Raw genomic sequence first — 27,051 nt, forward strand, 5'->3', positions numbered from 1 at the left:
GACCAGGTTCCCACAGGACATGACCAGGTGACCCAGAGCGATGATGGTCCTCTTCCTGACCGCCAGGCGGGGGCTGGTCAGCTGAGGAAGCAGGCAGGACAGGATGGAGGGGTGAAAGTTCACCAGGAGACCACCCTGTCTGTTAGAGGAGAGGGAGAGAGGTTAGCACTATGTTAAGTAGTGTTATGTAGTGTCATCAGGCGGTATGATAGGCTGCGTAGGGTCTGGTCAGCTGGGAGAGCAGGCAGGACAGGATGGAGGGGTGAAAGTTCACCAGCAGACTAGAGGTTGGCACCAGGAGTGAAAATGAATTCCTGTCCTGTCTTGTCAAATATTTTCCCGTACTGTCCTGATCCAGCAACCGTTATATATATAACCATTACAGGCAGAAATCAGAAATAACTTCAGATATTCAATTCACTGTAATAACCTAATCCAATAACAAAGACCCATCTATAGTGTATAATGGGTCCAGGCCAGCGGTCAGACAGTGAGAACACACCAACCTGGGTCCAGGCCAGCGGTCAGACAGTGAGAACACACCAACCTGGGTCCAGGCCAGCGGTCAGACAGTGAGAACACACCAACCTGGGTCCAGGCCAGCGGTCAGACAGTGAGAACACACCAACCTGGGTCCAGGCCAGCGGTCAGACAGTGAGAACACACCAACCTGGGTCCAGGCCAGCGGTCAGACAGTGAGAACACACCAACCTGGGTCCAGGCCAGCGGTCAGACAGTGAGAACACACCAACCTGGGTCCAGGCCAGCGGTCAGACAGTGAGAACACACCAACCTGGGTCCAGGCCAGCGGTCAGACAGTGAGAACACACCAACCTGGGTCCAGGCCAGCGGTCAGACAGTGGAGAACACACCAACCTGCAGAGCATGTCAGCCATGATGTCCAGGGCCTCCAGCTGAACTGAAACATCCTCCTGCTTGGCGATGGCACTGGTCAGACGGCCTGTGATCTTTTTACACACGCTGGCAGCCAGGGCCGAGCCTAGAGAGAGGGGGAGAGAAACATGGGGGGAGGGGGTTGGAGAGGAGAAAGACAGAGAGAGAGGGAGAGAAACATGGGGGAGGGAGTTGGAGAGGAGAAAGACAGAGAGAGGGGGAGAGAAACATGGGGGAGGGAGTTGGAGAGGAGAAAGACAGAGAGAGGGGGGAGAGAAACATGGGGGAGGGGTTGGAGAGGAGAAAGACAGAGAGGGAGAGAAACATGGGGAGGGGGTTGGAGAGGAGAAAGACAGAGAGAGAGGGGGAGAGAAACATGGGGGAGGGGTTGGAGAGGAGAAAGACAGAGAGAGAGGGAGAGAAACATGGGGGAGGGAGTTGGAGAGGAGAAAGACAGAGAGAGGGGGAGAGAAACATGGGGGAGGGAGTTGGAGAGGAGAAAGACAGAGAGAGGAGGAGAGAAACATGGGGGAGGGGGTTGGAGAGGAGAAAGACAGAGAGGGGAGAGAAACATGGGGGAGGGGGTTGGAGAGGAGAAAGACAGAGAGAGGGAGAGAAACATGGGGAGGGGGTTGGAGAGGAGAAAGACAGAGAGAGGGAGAGAAACATGGGGGAGGGGTTGGAGAGGAGAAAGACAGAGAGAGGGGAGAGAAACATGGGGGAGGGGGGTTGGAGAGGAGAAAGACAGAGAGAGGGAGAGAAACATGGGGGAGGGGTTGGAGAGGAGAAAGACAGAGAGAGGGAGAGAAACATGGGGGGAGGGGGTTGGAGAGGAGAAAGACAGAGAGAGAGGGAGAGAAACATGGGGGAGGGAGTTGGAGAGGAGAAAGACAGAGAGAGGGGGAGAGAAACATGGGGGAGGGGGTTGGAGAGGAGAAAGACAGAGAGAGGGAGAGAAACATGGGGGAGGGGGGTTGGAGAGGAGAAAGACAGAGAGAGGGAGAGAAACATGGGGAAGGGGGTTGGAGAGGAGAAAGACAGAGAGAGGGAGAGAAACATGGGGGAGGGGTTGGAGAGAGAAAGACAGAGAGGGAGAGAAACATGGGGGAGGGGGTTGGAGAGGAGAAAGACAGAGAGAGGGAGAGAAACATGGGGGAGGGGGGTTGGAGAGGAGAAAGACAGAGAGAGAGGGAGAGAAACATGGGGAGGGGGGTTGGAGAGGAGAAAGACAGAGAGAGGGGAGAGAAACATGGGGGAGGGGGTTGGAGAGGAGAAAGACAAGAGAGGGGGAGAGAAACATGGGGGAGGGGGTTGGAGAGGAGAAAGACAGAGAGAGGGAGAGAAACATGGGGGAGGGGGTTGGAGAGGAGAAAGACAGAGAGAGGGGAGAGAAACATGGGGGAGGGGGGTTGGAGAGGAGAAAGACAGAGAGAGGGGAGAGAAACATGGGGAGGGGGTTGGAGAGGAGAAAGACAGAGAGAGGGGGAGAGAAACATGGGGGAGGGGGTTGGAGAGGAGAAAGACAGAGAGGGAGAGAAACATGGGGAGGGGGGTTGGAGAGGAGAAAGACAGAGAGAGGGAGAGAAACATGGGGAGGGGGTTGGAGAGGAGAAAGACAGAGAGAGGGGAGAGAAACATGGGGAGGGGGGTTGGAGAGGAGAAAGACAGAGAGAGGGAGAGAAACATGGGGGGAGGGGGTTGGAGAGGAGAAAGACAGAGAGAGGGAGAGAAACATGGGGGAGGGGGTTGGAGAGGAGAAAGACAGAGAGAGGGAGAGAAACATGGGGGAGGGGGTTGGAGAGGAGAAAGACAGAGAGAGGGGAGAGAAACATGGGGGAGGGGTTGGAGAGGAGAAAGACAGAGAGAGGGGGAGAGAAACATGGGGGAGGGGGGTTGGAGAGGAGAAAGACAGAGAGAGGGGAGAGAAACATGGGGGAGGGGGGTTGGAGAGGAGAAAGACAGAGAGAGGGGGAGAGAAACATGGGGGAGGGGGTTGGAGAGGAGAAAGACAGAGAGAGGGAGAGAAACATGGGGGAGGGGTTGGAGAGGAGAAAGACAGAGAGAGGGGAGAGAAACATGGGGGAGGGGGTTGGAGAGGAGAAAGACAGAGAGAGGGAGAGAAACATGGGGGAGGGGTTGGAGAGGAGAAAGACAGAGAGAGGGAGAGAAACATGGGGGAGGGGGTTGGAGAGGAGAAAGACAGAGAGAGGGAGAGAAACATGGGGGAGGGGGTTGGAGAGGAGAAAGACAGAGAGAGGGGGAGAGAAACATGGGGGAGGGGGTTGGAGAGGAGAAAGACAGAGAGGGGGGAGAGAAACATGGGGGAGGGGGTTGGAGAGGAGAAAGACAGAGAGAGGGAGAGAAACATGGGGGAGGGGGTTGGAGAGGAGAAAGACAGAGAGAGGGGGAGAGAAACATGGGGGAGGGGGTTGGAGAGGAGAAAGACAGAGAGAGGGAGAGAAACATGGGGAGGGGTTGGAGAGGAGAAAGACAGAGAGAGGGGGAGAGAAACATGGGGGGAGGGGGTTGGAGAGGAGAAAGACAGAGAGAGGGGAGAGAAACATGGGGGAGGGGGTTGGAGAGGAGAAAGACAGAGAGAGGGAGAGAAACATGGGGGAGGGGGTTGGAGAGGAGAAAGACAGAGAGAGGGAGAGAAACATGGGGGAGGGGGTTGGAGAGGAGAAAGACAGAGAGAGAGGGAGAAACATGGGGGGAGGGGGTTGGAGAGGAGAAAGACAGAGAGAGGGAGAGAAACATGGGGGGGGGGGTTGGAGAGGAGAAAGACAGAGAGAGGGGAGAGAAACATGGGGGGAGGGGGTTGGAGAGGAGAAAGACAGAGAGAGAGGGAGAGAAACATGGGGGGAGGGGGTTGGAGAGGAGAAAGACAGAGAGAGAGGGAGAGAAACATGGGGGGAGGGGGTTGGAGAGGAGAAAGACAGAGAGAGGGAGAGAAACATGGGGGAGGGAGTTGGAGAGGAGAAAGACAGAGAGAAGGAGAGAAACAGAGAGACAGAAAGAGACAGAGTTAGCTAAATGAGTCACACTGCTGTCAGCCAATATGGCTGATGCCTGAAGGTGATGGGGATGCAAGGCTGTTAACAGATGCTCTCTTCTCCCATGTCCATCGACATGACTGGGAAAGGTCTGAATACAACTGAAGATAAACCAGGTTGGAAGGAGGACATCTAGCTGGAGGGGATAGTCCATCAGTTCATTACCCAACTGGTTTAACTAACACACTACAACACCATCACTAGAGGGGATGGTCCATCAGTTCATTATCTAACTGGTTTAACTAACACACTACAACACCATCACTAGAGGGGATGGTCCATCAGTTCATTACCCAACTGGTTTAACTAACACACTACAACACCATCACTAGAGGGGATGGTCCATCAGTTCATTATCTAACTGGTTTAACTAACACACTACAACACCATCACTAGAGGGGATGGTCCATCAGTTCATTATCTAACTGGTTTAACTAACACACTACAACACCATCACTAGAGGGGATGGTCCATCAGTTCATTATCTAACTGGTTTAACTAACACACTACAACACCATCACTAGAGGGGATGGTCCATCAGTTCATTATCTAACTGGTTTAACTAACACACTACAACACCATCACTAGAGGGGATGGTCCATCAGTTCATTATCTAACTGGTTTAACTAACACACTACAACACCATCACTAGAGGGGATGGTCCATCAGTTCATTATCTAACTGGTTTAACTAACACACTACAACACCATCACTAGAGGGGATGGTCCATCAGTTCATTATCTAACTGGTTTAACTAACACACTACAACACCATGACTAGAGGGGATGGTCCATCAGTTCATTATCTAACTGGTTTAACTAACACACTACAACACCATCACTAGAGGGGATGGTCCATCAGTTCATTATCTAACTGGTTTAACTAACACACTACAACACCATCACTAGAGGGGATGGTCCATCAGTTCATTATCTAACTGGTTTAACTAACACACTACAACACCATCACTAGAGGGGATGGTCCATCAGTTCATTATCTAACTGGTTTAACTAACACACTACAACACCATCACTAGAGGGGATGGTCCATCAGTTCATTATCTAACTGGTTTAACTAACACACTACAACACCATCACTAGAGGGGATGGTCCATCAGTTCATTATCTAACTGGTTTAACTAACACACTACAACACCATCACTAGAGGGGATGGTCCATCAGTTCATTATCTAACTGGTTTAACTAACACACTACAACACCATCACTAGAGGGGATGGTCCATCAGTTCATTATCTAACTGGTTTAACTAACACACTACAACACCATCACTAGAGGGGATGGTCCATCAGTTCATTATCTAACTGGTTTAACTAACACACTACAACACCATCACTAGAGGGGATGGTCCATCAGTTCATTATCTAACTGGTTTAACTAACACACTACAACACCATCACTAGAGGGGATGGTCCATCAGTTCATTATCTAACTGGTTTAACTAACACACTACAACACCATCACTAGAGGGGATGGTCCATCAGTTCATTATCTAACTGGTTTAACTAACACACTACAACACCATCACTAGAGGGGATGGTCCATCAGTTCATTATCTAACTGGTTTAACTAACACACTACAACACCATCACTAGAGGGGATGGTCCATCAGTTCATTATCTAACTGGTTTAACTAACACACTACAACACCATCACTAGAGGGGATGGTCCATCAGTTCATTATCTAACTGGTTTAACTAACACACTACAACACCATCACTAGAGGGGATGGTCCATCAGTTCATTATCTAACTGGTTTAACTAACACACTACAACACCATCACTAGAGGGGATGGTCCATCAGTTCATTATCTAACTGGTTTAACTAACACACTACAACACCATCACTAGAGGGGATGGTCCATCAGTTCATTATCTAACTGGTTTAACTAACACACTACAACACCATCACTAGAGGGGATGGTCCATCAGTTCATTATCTAACTGGTTTAACTAACACACTACAACACCATCACTAGAGGGGATGGTCCATCAGTTCATTATCTAACTGGTTTAACTAACACACTACAACACCATCACTAGAGGGGATGGTCCATCAGTTCATTATCTAACTGGTTTAACTAACACACTACAACACCATCACTAGAGGGGATGGTCCATCAGTTCATTATCTAACTGGTTTAACTAACACACTACAACACCATCACTAGAGGGGATGGTCCATCAGTTCATTATCTAACTGGTTTAACTAACACACTACAACACCATCACTAGAGGGGATGGTCCATCAGTTCATTATCTAACTGGTTTAACTAACACACTACAACACCATCACTAGAGGGGATGGTCCATCAGTTCATTATCTAACTGGTTTAACTAACACACTACAACACCATCACTAGAGGGGATGGTCCATCAGTTCATTATCTAACTGGTTTAACTAACACACTACAACACCATCACTAGAGGGGATGGTCCATCAGTTCATTATCTAACTGGTTTAACTAACACACTACAACACCATCACTAGAGGGGATGGTCCATCAGTTCATTATCTAACTGGTTTAACTAACACACTACAACACCATCACTAGAGGGGATGGTCCATCAGTTCATTATCTAACTGGTTTAACTAACACACTACAACACCATCACTAGAGGGGATGGTCCATCAGTTCATTATCTAACTGGTTTAACTAACACACTACAACACCATCACTAGAGGGGATGGTCCATCAGTTCATTATCTAACTGGTTTAACTAACACACTACAACACCATCACTAGAGGGGATGGTCCATCAGTTCATTATCTAACTGGTTTAACTAACACACTACAACACCATCACTAGAGGGGATGGTCCATCAGTTCATTATCTAACTGGTTTAACTAACACACTACAACACCATCACTAGAGGGGATGGTCCATCAGTTCATTATCTAACTGGTTTAACTAACACACTACAACACCATCACTAGAGGGGATGGTCCATCAGTTCATTATCTAACTGGTTTAACTAACACACTACAACACCATCACTAGAGGGGATGGTCCATCAGTTCATTATCTAACTGGTTTAACTAACACACTACAACACCATCACTAGAGGGGATGGTCCATCAGTTCATTATCTAACTGGTTTAACTAACACACTACAACACCATCACTAGAGGGGATGGTCCATCAGTTCATTATCTAACTGGTTTAACTAACACACTACAACACCATCACTAGAGGGGATGGTCCATCAGTTCATTATCTAACTGGTTTAACTAACACACTACAACACCATCACTAGAGGGGATGGTCCATCAGTTCATTATCTAACTGGTTTAACTAACACACTACAACACCATCACTAGAGGGGATGGTCCATCAGTTCATTATCTAACTGGTTTAACTAACACACTACAACACCATCACTAGAGGGGATGGTCCATCAGTTCATTATCTAACTGGTTTAACTAACACACTACAACACCATCACTAGAGGGGATGGTCCATCAGTTCATTATCTAACTGGTTTAACTAACACACTACAACACCATCACTAGAGGGGATGGTCCATCAGTTCATTATCTAACTGGTTTAACTAACACACTACAACACCATCACTAGAGGGGATGGTCCATCAGTTCATTATCTAACTGGTTTAACTAACACACTACAACACCATCACTAGAGGGGATGGTCCATCAGTTCATTATCTAACTGGTTTAACTAACACACTACAACACCATCACTAGAGGGGATGGTCCATCAGTTCATTATCTAACTGGTTTAACTAACACACTACAACACCATCACTAGAGGGGATGGTCCATCAGTTCATTACCTAACTGGTTTAACTAACACACTACAACACCATCACTAGAGGGGATGGTCCATCAGTTCATTATCTAACTGGTTTAACTAACACACTACAACACCATCACTAGAGGGGATGGTCCATCAGTTCATTATCTAACTGGTTTAACTAACACACTACAACACCATCACTAGAGGGGATGGTCCATCAGTTCATTATCTAACTGGTTTAACTAACACACTACAACACCATCACTAGAGGGGATGGTCCATCAGTTCATTACCTAACTGGTTTAACTAACACACTACAACACCATCACTAGAGGGGATGGTCCATCAGTTCATTATCTAACTGGTTTAACTAACACACTACAACACCATCACTAGAGGGGATGGTCCATCAGTTCATTATCTAACTGGTTTAACTAACACACTACAACACCATCACTAGAGGGGATGGTCCATCAGTTCATTATCTAACTGGTTTAACTAACACACTACAACACCATCACTAGAGGGGATGGTCCATCAGTTCATTATCTAACTGGTTTAACTAACACACTACAACACCATCACTAGAGGGGATGGTCCATCAGTTCATTATCTAACTGGTTTAACTAACACACTACAACACCATCACTAGAGGGGATGGTCCATCAGTTCATTATCTAACTGGTTTAACTAACACACTACAACACCATCACTAGAGGGGATGGTCCATCAGTTCATTATCTAACTGGTTTAACTAACACACTACAACACCATCACTAGAGGGGATGGTCCATCAGTTCATTATCTAACTGGTTTAACTAACACACTACAACACCATCACTAGAGGGGATGGTCCATCAGTTCATTATCTAACTGGTTTAACTAACACACTACAACACCATCACTAGAGGGGATGGTCCATCAGTTCATTACCTAACTGGTTTAACTAACACACTACAACACCATCACTAGAGGGGATGGTCCATCAGTTCATTACCTAACTGGTTTAACTAACACACTACAACACCATCACTAGAGGGGATGGTCCATCAGTTCATTATCTAACTGGTTTAACTAACACACTACAACACCATCACTAGAGGGGATGGTCCATCAGTTCATTATCTAACTGGTTTAACTAACACACTACAACACCATCACTAGAGGGGATGGTCCATCAGTTCATTATCTAACTGGTTTAACTAACACACTACAACACCATCACTAGAGGGGATGGTCCATCAGTTCATTATCTAACTGGTTTAACTAACACACTACAACACCATCACTAGAGGGGATGGTCCATCAGTTCATTATCTAACTGGTTTAACTAACACACTACAACACCATCACTAGAGGGGATGGTCCATCAGTTCATTATCTAACTGGTTTAACTAACACACTACAACACCATCACTAGAGGGGATGGTCCATCAGTTCATTATCTAACTGGTTTAACTAACACACTACAACACCATCACTAGAGGGGATGGTCCATCAGTTCATTATCTAACTGGTTTAACTAACACACTACAACACCATCACTAGAGGGGATGGTCCATCAGTTCATTATCTAACTGGTTTAACTAACACACTACAACACCATCACTAGAGGGGATGGTCCATCAGTTCATTATCTAACTGGTTTAACTAACACACTACAACACCATCACTAGAGGGGATGGTCCATCAGTTCATTATCTAACTGGTTTAACTAACACACTACAACACCATCACTAGAGGGGATGGTCCATCAGTTCATTATCTAACTGGTTTAACTAACACACTACAACACCATCACTAGAGGGGATGGTCCATCAGTTCATTATCTAACTGGTTTAACTAACACACTACAACACCATCACTAGAGGGGATGGTCCATCAGTTCATTATCTAACTGGTTTAACTAACACACTACAACACCATCACTAGAGGGGATGGTCCATCAGTTCATTACCTAACTGGTTTAACTAACACACTACAACACCATCACTAGAGGGGATGGTCCATCAGTTCATTACCTAACTGGTTTAACTAACACACTACAACACCATCACTAGAGGGGATGGTCCATCAGTTCATTATCTAACTGGTTTAACTAACACACTACAACACCATCACTAGAGGGGATGGTCCATCAGTTCATTATCTAACTGGTTTAACTAACACACTACAACACCATCACTAGAGGGGATGGTCCATCAGTTCATTATCTAACTGGTTTAACTAACACACTACAACACCATCACTAGAGGGGATGGTCCATCAGTTCATTATCTAACTGGTTTAACTAACACACTACAACACCATCACTAGAGGGGATGGTCCATCAGTTCATTATCTAACTGGTTTAACTAACACACTACAACACCATCACTAGAGGGGATGGTCCATCAGTTCATTATCTAACTGGTTTAACTAACACACTACAACACCATCACTAGAGGGGATGGTCCATCAGTTCATTATCTAACTGGTTTAACTAACACACTACAACACCATCACTAGAGGGGATGGTCCATCAGTTCATTATCTAACTGGTTTAACTAACACACTACAACACCATCACTAGAGGGGATGGTCCATCAGTTCATTATCTAACTGGTTTAACTAACACACTACAACACCATCACTAGAGGGGATGGTCCATCAGTTCATTATCTAACTGGTTTAACTAACACACTACAACACCATCACTAGAGGGGATGGTCCATCAGTTCATTATCTAACTGGTTTAACTAACACACTACAACACCATCACTAGAGGGGATGGTCCATCAGTTCATTATCTAACTGGTTTAACTAACACACTACAACACCATCACTAGAGGGGATGGTCCATCAGTTCATTATCTAACTGGTTTAACTAACACACTACAACACCATCACTAGAGGGGATGGTCCATCAGTTCATTATCTAACTGGTTAACTAACACACTACAACACCATCACTAGAGGGGATGGTCCATCAGTTCATTATCTAACTGGTTTAACTAACACACTACAACACCATCACTAGAGGGGATGGTCCATCAGTTCATTATCTAACTGGTTTAACTAACACACTACAACACCATCACTAGAGGGGATGGTCCATCAGTTCATTATCTAACTGGTTTAACTAACACACTACAACACCATCACTAGAGGGGATGGTCCATCAGTTCATTATCTAACTGGTTTAACTAACACACTACAACACCATCACTAGAGGGGATGGTCCATCAGTTCATTATCTAACTGGTTTAACTAACACACTACAACACCATCACTAGAGGGGATGGTCCATCAGTTCATTATCTAACTGGTTTAACTAACACACTACAACACCATCACTAGAGGGGATGGTCCATCAGTTCATTATCTAACTGGTTTAACTAACACACTACAACACCATCACTAGAGGGGATGGTCCATCAGTTCATTATCTAACTGGTTTAACTAACACACTACAACACCATCACTAGAGGGGATGGTCCATCAGTTCATTATCTAACTGGTTTAACTAACACACTACAACACCATCACTAGAGGGGATGGTCCATCAGTTCATTATCTAACTGGTTTAACTAACACACTACAACACCATCACTAGAGGGGATGGTCCATCAGTTCATTATCTAACTGGTTTAACTAACACACTACAACACCATCACTAGAGGGGATGGTCCATCAGTTCATTACCCAACTGGTTTAACTAACACACTACAACACCATCACTAGAGGGGATGGTCCATCAGTTCATTATCTAACTGGTTTAACTAACACACTACAACACCATCACTAGAGGGGATGGTCCATCAGTTCATTATCTAACTGGTTTAACTAACACACTACAACACCATCACTAGAGGGGATAGTCCATCAGTTCATTATCTAACTGGTTTAACTAACACACTACAACACCATCACTAGAGGGGATGGTCCATCAGTTCATTATCTAACTGGTTTAACTAACACACTACAACACCATCACTAGAGGGGATGGTCCATCAGTTCATTATCTAACTGGTTTAACTAACACACTACAACACCATCACTAGAGGGGATGGTCCATCAGTTCATTATCTAACTGGTTTAACTAACACATTATACATCCTCTCTACAAACTGTTATCATGCTCTGATATGTGTTCAATAATGACAGCTTTCAGACTTCTCAGTGCAGAAGTCCTGACCTAGGATCAGGCCCTCCTGTCCACGTAATCTTACTCATGATGATCTAAAAGAAGGGCAAACTGATCCAAGATCAGCTTTGTGAAGGCCCATGTAGTGAAAAGTCCTCAGGGTACAGGTTAGGGGTCAGGGGTCATGGTGGTACTTACCGCTGGATGCAGGGGGCAGTTCTCCTATGACAGTCTTCAGTCCGATGCTGGAGATGTCTCGGAGCTGTTCCTTGTCTGCCAGCATGTTGGTACAGAGTGTGTCCACTATAGTCTCGACCTGGTACTCCTTCACCTTACTGACCAACGGACCTAGGCTGGAACACAACACAATATATATATCAATATAAACTACCTGGTACTCCTTCACCTTACTGACCAACAGACCCAGGCTGGAACACAACACAATATATATATATCAATATAAACTACCTGGTACTCCTTCACCTTACTGACCAACAGACCCAGGCTGGAACACAACACAATATATATATATCAATATAAACTACCTGGTACTCCTTCACCTTACTGACCAACAGACCCAGGCTGGAACACAACACAATATATATATCAATATAAACTACCTGGTACTCCTTCACCTTACTGACCAACAGACCCAGGCTGGAACACAACACAATATATATATATCAATATAAACTACCTGGTACTCCTTCACCTTACTGACCAACAGACCCAGGCTGGAACACAACACAATATATATATATCAATATAAACTACCTGGTACTCCTTCACCTTACTGACCAACAGACCCAGGCTGGAACACAACACAATATATATATATCAATATAAACTACCTGGTACTCCTTCACCTTACTGACCAACAGACCCAGGCTGGAACACAACACAATATATATATATCAATATAAACTACCTGGTACTCCTTCACCTTACTGACCAACAGACCCAGGCTGGAACACAACACAATATATATATCAATATAAACTACCTGGTACTCCTTCACCTTACTGACCAACAGACCCAGGCTGGAACACAACACAATATATATATATCAATATAAACTACCTGGTACTCCTTCACCTTACTGACCAACAGACCCAGGCTGGAACACAACACAATATATATATCAATATAAACTACCTGGTACTCCTTCACCTTACTGACCAACAGACCCAGGCTGGAACACAACACAATATATATATCAATATAAACTACCTGGTACTCCTTCACCTTACTGACCAACAGACCCAGGCTGGAACACAACACAATATATATATCAATATAAACTACCTGGTACTCCTTCACCTTACTGACCAACAGACCCAGGCTGGAACACAACACAATATATATATATCAATATAAACTACCTGGTACTCCTTCACCTTACTGACCAACAGACCCAGGCTGGAACACAACACAATATATATATCAATATAAACTACCTGGTACTCCTTCACCTTACTGACCAACAGACCCAGGCTGGAACACAACACAATATATATATCAATATAAACTACCTGGTACTCCTTCACCTTACTGACCAACAGACCCAGGCTGGAACACAACACAATATATATATATCAATATAAACTACCTGGTACTCCTTCACCTTACTGACCAACAGACCCAGGCTGGAACACAACACAATATATATATCAATATAAACTACCTGGTACTCCTTCACCTTACTGACCAACGGACCCAGGCTGGAACACAACACAATATATATATATCAATATAAACTACCTGGTACTCCTTCACCTTACTGACCAACAGACCCAGGCTGGAACACAACACAATATATATATATCAATATAAACTACCTGGTACTCCTTCACCTTACTGACCAACAGACCCAGGCTGGAACACAACACAATATATATATCAATATAAACTACCTGGTACTCCTTCACCTTACTGACCAACAGACCCAGGCTGGAACACAACACAATATATATATATCAATATAAACTACCTGGTACTCCTTCACCTTACTGACCAACAGACCCAGGCTGGAACACAACACAATATATATATCAATATAAACTACCTGGTACTCCTTCACCTTACTGACCAACAGACCCAGGCTGGAACACAACACAATATATATATCAATATAAACTACCTGGTACTCCTTCACCTTACTGACCAACAGACCCAGGCTGGAACACAACACAATATATATATATCAATATAAACTACCTGGTACTCCTTCACCTTACTGACCAACAGACCCAGGCTGGAACACAACACAATATATATATCAATATAAACTACCTGGTACTCCTTCACCTTACTGACCAACAGACCCAGGCTGGAACACAACACAATATATATATATCAATATAAACTACCTGGTACTCCTTCACCTTACTGACCAACAGACCCAGGCTGGAACACAACACAATATATATATATCAATATAAACTACCTGGTACTCCTTCACCTTACTGACCAACAGACCCAGGCTGGAACACAACACAATATATATATCAATATAAACTACCTGGTACTCCTTCACCTTACTGACCAACAGACCCAGGCTGGAACACAACACAATCTAACTGGTTCTCTCGTTCCAACAGAAGCTAGTCCAGAGTTAATCGAATGTCATGATAAAACCACCTTGTTACCCCACTGTGAACCATGTGAAGTGGGTCCCTTGTTTAAAAAGGGCTGTTGTTTAATCAGAACAGACTGAGTAACACACTACCATATTACCAGTTAGGCTGAGTGCCTCAACCAGACAGTTTTAGGGCCTCTTATCAGCAGCAGAGAGAGGAAGAGACCCGTTTATTACACAGTACATCATCAGTTGAGCCTACTTGTTCTAGCCATCCAGGTCAGTGTCACCTGATCCTTCATCTCTGTAATGAGAGATCTTTGCGGGGGTTTTTTAACACCTGTAACTGCCATTTACTGCAATCTAGAGCAACAAAAAAATGGCCTTAAAATGATATACTTTTGTGTTTGTTTTCTTACATAGTGGTGCAGCCAGTCCACAAAGAGGCACAGCGCCTTTCTTACATTCTGCATTCACGACATACAACAGAGTAGATTACTACTTCAAAATGGCAACGATACGAAAGCAGGCAAACTGCAGTGTTACTGTAGCCTATATTAACATTAGAAATGTGTGAGAAATACAGCCTAGAGAGATGAATTTTAATTAATCTTCTTATTGATCACATAATCCCTTAAAAGCCTAATTCTAATGGTTTGTTGAGAGTGAGAGCCAAGACGATCACACTGCCGCTGGCTCATAAGCACCGAGACATATCCCCTAGCTGGGGCAAGGAAGATAAAACCAATGCTGCTCTGACATGAAATATACAATAAGACACGCAAACTGAAGCAAACAGGGTTATTCAATAACACTGTCCATAGTGTTGTGAAACGATATGAATGAAAGAGAGTGAGAAACGGAGGCAGAGAGAAAGAGGCAGAGTGACTGACAGAAGCAGAGACAGAAAGACATAGCGACAGAGACAGAAAGACAGAGAGGCAGAAAGACATAGCGACAGAGACAGAAAGACAGAGAGGCAGAAAGACATAGTAACAGAGTGACTGACAGAGGCAGAAAGACATTGCGACAGAGAGGCAGCGACAGAGAGGCAGAGACATAGCGACAGAAAGACAGCGACAGAGAGAGGCAGAGGCAGAACGACATAGCGACAGAGAAGCAGAGACAGAAAGACAGAGACAGACAGTGACTGACAAGAGGCAGAAAGACATAGCGACAGAGAGGCAGAAAGAGACATGGCAGCAGAGAGAGACATGGCCACAGAGAGAAGCAGAGGCAGAGAGAGGCAGAAAGACAGAGACAGAGAGAGACATAGCCACAGAGAGACATGGCAACAGAGAGACATGGCAACAGAGAGAGGCAGAGACATAGCCACAGAGAGAAGCAGAGGCAGAGAGAGACATAGCCACAGAGAGAGGCAGAGGCAGAAAGACAGAGAGGCAGAGCGACAGAGAGAGGCAGAGGCAGAAAGACAGAGGCAGAGAGAGGCAGAGACACATAGCGACAGAGAGAGGCAGAGGCAGAAAGACAGAGGCAGAGAGACATAGCGACAGAGAGAGGCAGAGAGACATAGCGACAGAGAGAGGCAGAGGCAGAGAGAGGCAGAGAGACATAGCGACAGAGAGGCAGAAAGACATAGCGACAGAGAGGCAGAGAGACATAGCGACAGAGAGAGGCAGAGAGACATAGCGACAGAGGCAGACAGACATAGCGACAGAGAGAGGCAGAGGCAGAGAGAGGCAGAGAGAGGGAGAGGCAGAAAGACATAGCGACAGAGAGAGGCAGAGAGACATAGCGACAGAGAGAGGCAGAAAGACATAGCGACAGAGGCAGACACAGAAAGACATAAGCGACAGAGTGACAGAGACAGAAAGACAGTGACAGAGAGGCAGAAAGACACAGAGACAGACAGTGACTGACAAGAGGCAGAAAGACATAGCGACAGACAGAGGCAGACAGAGGCAGAGAGACAGACAGAGGCAGACAGATGGTTAGGGTCTAGATAGTCTCCCACAGGGCCGAGCCAGTCAGTCAGGTGATTCAGCCCCTCTCTCAGTCTCAGTGTTTGACAGCCATGTTTAAACCTCTATAATGGTGCCTGAAGTTCAGACAGAGACACCAGGGTTTCCGTTATAGAAAAACATGAAAAGCCAAAAAATGTATAATAAACTGTTGCCGGCCAAAGTGGCCAGGTGAAAACCAAACCCATTACAAAATAATAAACTAATGACCGTCACGCTTATTGGTCTATAGGTTCATTTGCATCATTTTGGGAATTAAATTGGCCTGTGTGTATTTTGGTTAGTCATCAATGCATCTTATTTATCCAACACAACTATCATAACCTACAGAGTGGGGTTTCTCCTGCAGCTCCTCAGCTTGTTGCTGCCGGAGTAAAACATGTGCTTCCAGAAGCCCATTTATTGCACATTCATTTTAAATGCTATTTGTTTGTGTTCAAAACAGTTTTGGTGCTCGATTAAGAGCTAATATTTGTATTTCTCAACTGGTAATTGAAGAGCGTCTCCCATTCAAGTGCAGGAATAAAAGCTGTCAGTGCGTCTCCCACCACTTTACAATGGAAGCTTTAGGCCATACGCATTTTGATTACATACTTAATGGTTTTTTAACCCGAATGTTTTATTACATATTATGAGGCATGTTTTTCCTTGTTTTTAGAGTAACCTAAAGGCTAAATCCAACCATAGAAAGGTGGAGGCAATTATTTTACACTGAACAAAAATATAAAATCAACATGTAAAGTGTTGGTCCCATGTTTCATGAGCTGAAATTAAAGATCCGGTAAATGTTCAGTACGCAGAAAAAGCTTTTTACGTAAACAAATGAGTTTACATCCCTGTTAGTGAGCATTTCTCCTTTGCCAAGATAATCCATCCACCTGACAGGTGTGGCATATCAAGAAGCTGATTAAAAAGCAATATCATTACACAGGTGCACCTTGTGCTGGGGGACAAGAAAAGGCCACTAAAATGTGCAGTTTTTCACAACACAATGCCACAGATGTCTCAACTTGAGAGAGCGTGCAATTGGCATGCGGAATGCAGGAATATCCACCAGAGCTGTCGCCAGAGAATTGAATGTTCATTGCGCTACCATAAGCCGCCTCCAACATTGTTTTAGAGAATTTGGCAGTACATTTACATTTAAGTCATTTAGCAGACGCTCTTATCCAGAGCGACTTACAAGTACATCTAACCTGCCTCACAACCACAGACCACGTGTAACCACACCAGCCCAGGACCTTCACATCCGGCTTCTTCACCTGCGGGATCGTCTGAGACAGCTGATGACACTGAGGAGTATTTCTGTCTGTAATAAAGCCCTTTTGTGGGGAAAAACTCATTCTGATTGGCTGCACCCGCCTAGTCATGTGAAGTCCATAGATTAGGGCCTAATGAATTTATTTCAAATTGACTGATTTCCTTATATGAACTGTAACTCAGTAAAAGTGTTGCCTGTTGCGTTTACATTTTTTGTTCAGTGATTGAAGACTTCATAGGCAGCACGTGATTTTCAAGTTTGGGGAAGCATACAATTTATCCTACCACTTCTACCGTTCTGCATGTCAGTTATGATTTTCATATGCGCATATTCGTGGAACAGTTTCATAAATTTTTTTTTAAACATTTGTTTATCAAAATCACTGTCACGTGATTAATCATAATCTGAATTAAAATGAGAAAAATCTCAAAGTTTAAAAAAGTCAACTAATGCCAGATCACCAGCCTCTCTGTCATATGGACACATTGATACACTGTGGTCCATTGGTGGCTAAAGAAATTAGCGCATGGAACTCACAGCCTATAGGCCAATGCAGCAGTAGGTCTATAACTTCCATCGCTCTTTCACACCGACGACTAGTCATTATTATCCAAGGGGAGACTGTTGGAAAGATTTTTCAAATAGCTTACTGTAAGGACTTTAATACACTGCTCAAAAAAATAAAGGGAACACTAAAATAACACATCCTAGATCTGAATGAATGAAATAATCTTATTAAATACTTTTTTCTTTACATAGTTGAATGTGCTGACAACAAAATCACACAAAAATAATCAATGGAAATCCAATTTATCAACCCATGGAGGTCTGGATTTGGAGTCACACTCAAAATTAAAGTGGAAAACCACACTACAGGCTGATCCAACTTTGATGTAATGTCCTTAAAACAAGTCAAAATGAGGCTCAGTAGTGTGTGTGGCCTCCACATGCCTGTATGACCTCCCTACAACGCCTGGGCATGCTCCTGATGAGGTGGCGGATGGTCTCCTGAGGGATCTCCTCCCAGACCTGGACTAAAGCATCCGCCAACTCCTGGACAGTCTGTGGTGCAACGTGGCGTTGGTGGATGGAGCGAGACATGATGTCCCAGATGTGCTCAATTGGATTCAGGTCTGGGGAATGGGCGGGCCAGTCCATAGCATCAATGCCTTCCTCTTGCAGGAACTGCTGACACACTCCAGCCACATGAGGTCTAGCATTGTCTTGCATTAGGAGAAACCCAGGGGCAACCGCACAAGCATATGGTCTCACAAGGGGTCTGAGGATCTCATCTCGGTACCTAATGGCAGTCAGGCTAGCTCTGGCGAGCACATGGAGGGCTGTGCGGCCCCCAAAGAAATACCACCCCACACCATGACTGACCCACCGCCAAACCGGTCATGCTGGAGGATGTTGCAGGCAGCAGAACGTTCTCCACGGCGTCTCCAGACTCTGTCACGTCTGTCACATGCTCAGTGTGAACCTGCTTTCATCTGTGAAGAGCACAGGGCGCCAGTGGCGAATTTGCCAATCTTGGTGTTCTCTGGCAAATGCCAAACGTCCTGCACGGTGTTGGGCTGTAAGCACAACCCCCACCTGTGGATGTCGGGCCCTCATACCACCCTAATGGAGTCTGTTTCTGACTGTTTGAGCAGACACATGCACATTTGTGGCCTGCTGGAGGTCATTTTGCAGGGCTCTGGCAGTGCTCCTCCTGTTCCTCCTTGCACAAAGGCGGAGGTAGCAGTCCAGCTGCTGGGTTGTTGCCCTCCTACGGCCTCCTCCACGTCTCCTGATGTACTGGCCTGTCTCCTGGTAGCGCCTCCATGCTCTGGACACTACGCTGACAGACACAGCAAACCTTCTTGCCACAGCTCGCATTGATGTGCCATCCTGGATGAGCTGCACTACCTGAGCCACTTGTGTGGGTTGTAGACTCCGTCTCATGCTACCACTAGAGTGAAAGCACCGCCAGCATTCAAAAGCGACCAAAACATCAGCCAGGAAGCATAAGAACTGAGAAGTGGTCTGTGGTCACCACCTGCAGAACCACTCCTTTATTGGGGGTGTCTTGCTAATTGCCTATAATTTCCACCTGTTGTCTATTCCATTTGCACAACAGCATGTGAAATTTATTGTCAATCAGTGTTGCTTCCTAAGTTGACAGTTTGATTTCACAGAATTGTGATTGACTTGGAGTAACATTGTGTTGTTTAAGTGTTCCCTTTATTTTTTTGAGCAGTGTATATCATTCACAATGGATGTTAAAAAAACACTTTCCTACATGATGCCCTAATGGGTTATGCACCCCAACGCATATGGGTCCGGTAAATATCTCAAATAATAGCCTGTAAATTAAAACCTTCCCGGTCACGTTGTCCGGTGCCACATTTTCCTAATGGAAACCCTGAGACACACACACACACACACACACACACACACACACACACACACACACACACACACACACACACACACAGAGAGGCAGAGATCTCTCACCACTTGACGGCCAGATTCTGGACCTCTCCGTTTTTGTCTTCCAGTAGCTTGAGGATCATCTTGACCACCTTGCGTTCACTGTCATCGTCCAGCTTGATGGAGTCTTTCTGCAGCTCCGACATCAGGTCGTTGGTGGCCATGAATCTACAGGAACACACAGGGAGAAAGAAGACCCAGTTAGACTAACAGGGTTATGATGTTATATACAGTTGATGTCAGAAGTTTACATACACCTTAGCCAAATACATTTAAACTCAGTTTTTCACAATTCCTGACATTTAATCCAAGAAAAATTCCCTGTTTTAGGTCAGTTAGGATCACCACTTTATTTTAAGAATGTGAAAATGTGAGAATAATAGTAGAGAGAATGATTTATTTCAGCTTTTATTTATTTCATCACATTCCCAGTGGGTCAGAAGTTTACATACACTCAATTAGTATTTGGTAGCATTGCCTTTAAATTGTTTAACTTGGGTCAAACGTTTTGGGTAGCCTTCCACAAGCTTCCCACAATAAGTTGGGTGAATTTTGGCCCATTCCTGCTGACAGAGCTGGTGTAACTGAGTCAGATTTGTAGGCCTCCTTGCTCGCACACACTTTTCAATTCTGCCCACACATTTTCTATAGGATTGAGGTCAGGGTTTTGTGATGGCCACTCCAATACCTCGACTTTCTGTCCTTAAGCAATTTTGCCACAACTTTGGAAGTATGCTTGGGGTCATTGTCCATTTGGAAGACCCATTTGTGACCAAGCTTTAACTTCCTGATGGATGTCTTGAGATGTTGCTTCAATATATCCACATAATTTTATTTTCCTCATGATGCCATCTATTTTGTGAAGTGCACCAGTCCGTCCTGCAGCAAAGCACCCCCACAACATGATGATGCCACTCCCGTGCTTCACAGTTGGGATGGTGTTCTTCGGTTTGCAAGCCTCCCCCTTTTTCCTCCAAACATAATGGTCATTATGGCCAAATAGTTATATTTTTGTTTCATCAGACCAGAGGACATTTTTCCAGAAAGTACCATCTTTGTCCCCATGTGCAGTTGAAAACCGTAGTCTGGCTTTTTTATGGCAGTTTTGGAGCAGTGGCTTCTTCCTTGCTGATCGGCCTTTCAGGTTATGTCGATATAGGACTCGTTTTACTGTGGATATAGATACTTTGTACCTGTTTCCTCCAGCATCTTCACAAGGTCTTTTGCTGTTGTTCTGGGATTGATTTGCACCAAAGTACGCTCATCTCTAGGAGACAGAACGCGTCTCCTTCCTGAGCGGTATGATGGCTGCGTGGTCCTATGGTGTTTATACCTGCGTACTATTGTTTGTATAGATGAACGTGGTACCTTCAGGCATTTGGAAATTGCTCCCAAGGATGAACCAGACTTGTGGAGGTCTACAATTTATTTTCTGAGGTCTTGGCTGATTTCTTTTGATTTTCCCATGATGTCAAGCAAAGAGGCACTGAGTTTGAAGGTAGGCCTTGAAGTACATCCACAGGTACACCTCCAATTGACTCAAATGATGTGAATTAGCCTATCAGAAGCTTCTAAAGCAATGACATTTTCTGGAATGTTCCAATCTGTTTAAAGGCACAGTCAACTTAGTGTATGTAAACCTCTGACCCATTGGAATTGTGATACAGTGAATTATAAGTGAAATAATCTGTCTGTAAACAATTGTTGGAAAAATTACTTGTGTCCTGCACAAAGTAGATATCCTAACCGACTTGCCAAAACTATAGTTTGTTAACAAGAAATGTGTAGAGTGGTTGAAAAACTAGTCCATTAATCTACAGGAACACACAGGGAGGAAGAAGACCCAGTTAGACTAACAGGGTTATGATGTTATATGTTCATAAGACATCCAACTAAAGAATCTTCTAGAGCAGAGGCCCACCTTCCAGCATTAGGGAACATCGTTCGCGCCACGTCTATTTCTATGTTGTTATTTTATATAGCTTACTGCACCTGGTATTCTCCCAGGCGGTCTCCCGTCCCAGTGCTAATCAGGCGTGTTCAGGGTGGTATGGCCACAAGCATACCCCCCTTTTCCCTGAATTACATCCCTTGGCTCATCTCTGCAACTCCTCAAAGGGCTCGGGAGAGGCGAAGTCATGCGTCCTCCAAAACATGACCCGCCTGGCCGCCTACCTCTTTATCACACCGCCTGCTTGACCGGGATGTCAGCAGCACCAATGCGTCAGAGGAAACACAGTTCCACTGACAACCGGGGTCAACTTGCATGCGCCCGGCCCTGTCACAAGGAGTCGCTAGAGCACAATGAGCCAAGGAAAGCCCGACCGGCCAAACCCTCCGAAGGGTTTTAACACCACTGAGCTAAGAGAATGGAACCCTACAAAGGGTTTTAACACCACTGAGCTAAGAGAATGGAACCCTCCAAAGGGTTTTAACACCACTGAGCTAAGAGAATGGAACCCTCCGAAGGGTTTCAACACCACTGAGCAAAGAGAATGGAACCCTCCAAAGGGTTTTAACACCACTGAGCTAAGAGAATGGAACCCTCCAAAGGGTTTTAACACCACTGAGCTAAGAGAATGGAACCCTCCAAAGGGTTTTAACACCACTGAGCTAAGAGAATGGAACCCTCCAAAGGGTTTTAACACCACTGAGCTAAGAGAATGGAACCCTCCAAAGGGTTTTAACACCACTGAGCTAAGAGAATGGAACCCTCCAAAGGGTTTTAACACCACTGAGCTAAGAGAATGGAACCCTCCAAAGGGTTTTAACACCACTGAGCTAAGAGAATGGAACCCTCCAAAGGGTTTTAACACCACTGAGCTAAGAGAATGGAACCCTCCAAAGGGTTAACACCACTGAGCCAAGAGAAGGTAACAAGTCAAGTGCTCTGACATTAGAAGCCAAAGCAAATCAACACTAGTACAAAGATCAAGCTACTATCTCCGAGGAGAGGAACGATTGAAGCCTAAAGCACTAGATGATACCAGACAGACCAGCTCTGATCTCTTAGAGTGGTGGGGTAACTTTTACCATCAAATCCAATTTAATACATGGGAGTATACATCACACAAGATCAGCTTTAAGACACCATCTTGTCTCCATCTTAACACATCAAAGAACTCCTGGTGTGATTCAAGAAAGACCTTTTCCTAAATACTATGCTCCTCAACACTAGGCTCGTTTGATAATCTCTGACGCGTCGTCGTCCCCCCCCTCATCGGAACGCAAGAAGCTTTTTAAACAAGAGGGACAGCGAGAAGGAAGAGAGAAAAATAATGAATAATGCATGAGGTCCATGGCCCACACTCACTGAGCGGCAGCCCCACAGCATGAGGTAATGGGCTGGAGCACCCACACTCACAGAGCGGCAGCCCCACAGCATGAGGTAATGGGCTGGAGCACCCACACTCACAGAGCGGCAGCCCCACAGCATGAGGTAATGGGCTGGAGCACCCACACTCACAGAGCGGCAGCCCCACAGCATGAGGTACTGGGCTGGAGCACCCACACTCCTCTCTCTCTCTCTCTCTCTCTAAACTGGTGCGTGGGAAAACACTTTCTACCAGGGGGTGATCTTCTATAGTGGAAATCAATCTTCACTACCACGGTACCACCACGGTACCACCACCACACTAGATAAACATTAGTAGGACCTTAGAAAATCTATTTTATTTTACCCAAAATTCAATTCTCTGTTTAGTTTTTTTCAAGTTTTTTCTGTCAAAAATCACACTTAATTTTGTATTTTTTTTATGTGATGTTCTAAGTCCACTTTTGAGGTCTGGGTAAAATCTAAGAAATGCTCATTTTGGGGTGTAGATACCCTATAAATCTGTGGCACCAGCAAGAGACTTGTTTGGTTAGCGGTGTTTCTGTAGCACACATGTGATTGCTAATAATTGATGCAAATCATCATCATTATACATATCATTCTGCCAGGAAGGGTCCTTGTAGTTAACATTTAATTGAGAAGGTTTTTGGGAAAGCCTTTCCATCTACCAGAAGACTGTTGTCATTATTAGCATCATCGCTAACTGCTACACTTAGTGGTAGACAAACGGGCACACACAGACAGGGGCTTTCCCCAGCTGAAGGAAAATACAAATCACTGATACATTTTGTTCATGTTTTATAATAATCTTGGCCAAATGAACACAGTCTAACAAGTTCAAATCATTTAGTTGATTCCGTCCTCGTTCTCCACCACCCTCATTATAAAGGGCCCTAAATTAGACGAGGACAAGACTCACACCTACACAAACATGACAGAGTGGATAACATTAGACCTCCCACTCAAATGTGAAAGGCCATTGATTTCACCCTGCTAATAATGATGTCATCATGCAAACGTGCAGAAGCAAGGAGCACCCCTTTACTCCCTCTATAATGTGGTGTTAGAACTCAAATTCAAATAGGCCTAAAACTGACACAAATGTCAGATAGTCAGGCTCCACTCCCACCGCCAGGCTCCACTCCCACCGCCAGGCTCCACTCCCACCGTCAGGCTCCACTCCCACCGTCAGGCTCAGAGGTTAGGCCTAAACTCTCAACAGCTATTTCTTGACTGATTCACTTCAGAGTTCTGATTCTAGAGGTGGATTTACAATGTCATTCAACCATGATGGATAATCCAGTGAGCTGGTGTCAAGTCATGCTTTTGGCAGCTGTATAAGCAATCCCTCAAAACTAGAAGGCAATGGGGGCACACAGTGGAACAGGCTTCCTGTAAAATAGTCCTGTACCATTTCTCACCGTCCCACCCCAGGTACCACAGAACACAAGCCACCGTTAGTCATTATTATGAACCTGAAATAGTCTGGGACCTGTAGAGTTATTGGCAAGACTGAGAATCTGGGAAGTAGCCTAAGTTGACAAGAAAGAAGAGAGGCTAGGAGTTCCCACACGTGCATAGGAAATCTCATCCAACCAGACGGCTCACTCTAGCAATTGAGCCTGGGGGTGAGGTTAATACATGGTTATGGTAAACCGTTTCAGAGATGGGCCCGAGAGACATTACATATTATTGGGGCACACTCAGTATGTCAGGGGACTGGTTACTTTCAATATGTTTTATAGTTGTAACATCTGACATTTCAGAGCAAATGTCAGTGACAAATGACTTTGTGTCTACCTATCTATCATCTCTACAGGTGTGGGAAACACTGGAAAACACCAGAACAAGACAACAGGAACGCAGCTTTGGATTCCCACAGGTGCACACATCTAAGATGATCTCTGTAGTGAAAAAACTGAAACATTTATCAGGTGGTAGATTACGACTATGTAGTTATACATGTATGCTGTGTAGTTATACAGGTAAGTTCATGACTCCTGGCAACTGTAACAGAATTGTGAAGAGCAGAATGCTGGCTTACATCATCATATTTTCTGTAAAAACAAGTGTTCCTCTAATGTGAAGTTGATATGGCTGCAGACTAATTCACGGTTTGGAAGTCAATCAAGTTGTTTCTAGTTCGTTGGTTCTGATTGTGTGTTTGGTATGGTTTATATAAACCACCTGACAGTGAGGTAGTGGTATGCTTCAAAGCTAGCTAAATCAGCTAACTACCTAACTACATACATGAACTACATTTTGACTCCCCGAGCAGCCAAAAACATAAACATGCTGGCTGAATTATGTTATGGATGTACTGTGGCTAGCTAACGTTAGCTAAGCAATCATTGATATGGCATTTGTAGACTGCTGGGATATGTGCAATGCCTTTTTAGCTAACTACTTAGTTAACAAACTAGCTAACTAGTGTAGTCCACTTGGTTGAGTTAGCTAGCTAAATTCGATAACGTTTTCTACCTCAAAACGTTAGCTAGTTTACTAGCTAGCGTTGACAGTAACGACTGTCAGAGCGAATTAGCCAGCTAGTTAGCAACATGACAGTGTTAAATGTAACTAGCTAGCTATATACTTTGCAAAACTGACAAATTATAAATATAATGTCAAAATGTTAATGTGGGTTCCTCGCAAGAATCTGTTTATAGCGAGTGGTTAACATTGTTAGTTAGCTAGCTAGCTAGCGAACGTTAGCAGACTAGCCAAATGACAGAATTGATTTGAGGCCTAGCTAGCTAACTTGCAGGGTTTTCATATGGGACGATACCGGTTTGAGTAAAAGTTCAGAATCACAGCGTCATTTCAAATGCATAGACTGTTAGAATATTGTATTTACCTGAAATCCTTGTCGCTTGATGTCATTTTTTCCAATAGATTAGAGATATGGTATGAGGCGCTCGCCATGTTTGCAGTCTGTTGGAGTAGCCTGCTAGCAACCACTAGTCAGTATCACGGGGCGGAATTCTTATCCACTTATTTACCTATTTACTTCTCTTAACGATTGAAATCGATTCAGTTTCCACTGTCACTTTCCTTTCGATGGAGCGAAGTGATGATCAGCGGCGGAATAGCAGAGAATTTAGTCTCATCCTGCGGAGTTTTGGATGTGTTTGAATGGAGATCTCACTTTGCTCTGCAGAGAGGAGGAGCTGCAGAACCAGGCGATTTCGCTACTGGGGTCAAAGTTGAGTTTGTTATTGGGAGACGGGACCAGACTAGTGAGTTTGTTATAGGGGGACGGGACCAGACTAGTGAGTTTGTTATAGGGGACGGGACCAGACTAGTGAGTTTGTTATAGGGGGGACGGGACCAGACTGGTGAGTTTGTTATAGGGGACGGGACCAGACTGGTGAGTTTGTTATAGGGGACGGGACCAGACTAGTGAGTTTGTTATAGGGGACGGGACCAGACTAGTGAGTTTGTTATAGGGGGACGGGACCAGACTGGTGAGTTTGTTATAGGGGACGGGACCAGACTGGTGAGTTTGTTATAGGGGGCGGGACCAGACTGGTGAGTTTGTTATAGGGGGACGGGACCAGACTGGTGAGTTTGTT

The 27,051-nt window shown here is 44.8% G+C and overlaps 1 protein-coding gene across 1 annotated transcript in view; it reads right to left on the reverse strand.

Moving 5' to 3' along the window:
- The window catches only part of LOC106598353 (cullin-associated NEDD8-dissociated protein 1-like), a 74,976-nt gene extending 48,294 nt beyond the window's left edge, over positions 1 to 26,682 (reverse strand). The window contains 5 exon segments of the mRNA XM_045700203.1: positions 1 to 139; positions 877 to 1,000; positions 12,048 to 12,202; positions 20,170 to 20,313; positions 26,334 to 26,682. The exon segment at positions 1 to 139 is cut by the window's left edge and continues 119 nt beyond it. Of these exon segments, the coding sequence (XP_045556159.1) occupies positions 1 to 139; positions 877 to 1,000; positions 12,048 to 12,202; positions 20,170 to 20,313; positions 26,334 to 26,401 (630 nt within the window). The 5' untranslated portion in view covers positions 26,402 to 26,682.
- Positions 26,683 to 27,051: the final 369 nt, after the last annotated feature.

The sequence above is a fragment of the Salmo salar genome, chromosome ssa17 (genome assembly GCF_905237065.1).
Source record: "Salmo salar chromosome ssa17, Ssal_v3.1, whole genome shotgun sequence".
Classification (NCBI taxonomy): domain Eukaryota; kingdom Metazoa; phylum Chordata; class Actinopteri; order Salmoniformes; family Salmonidae; genus Salmo; species Salmo salar.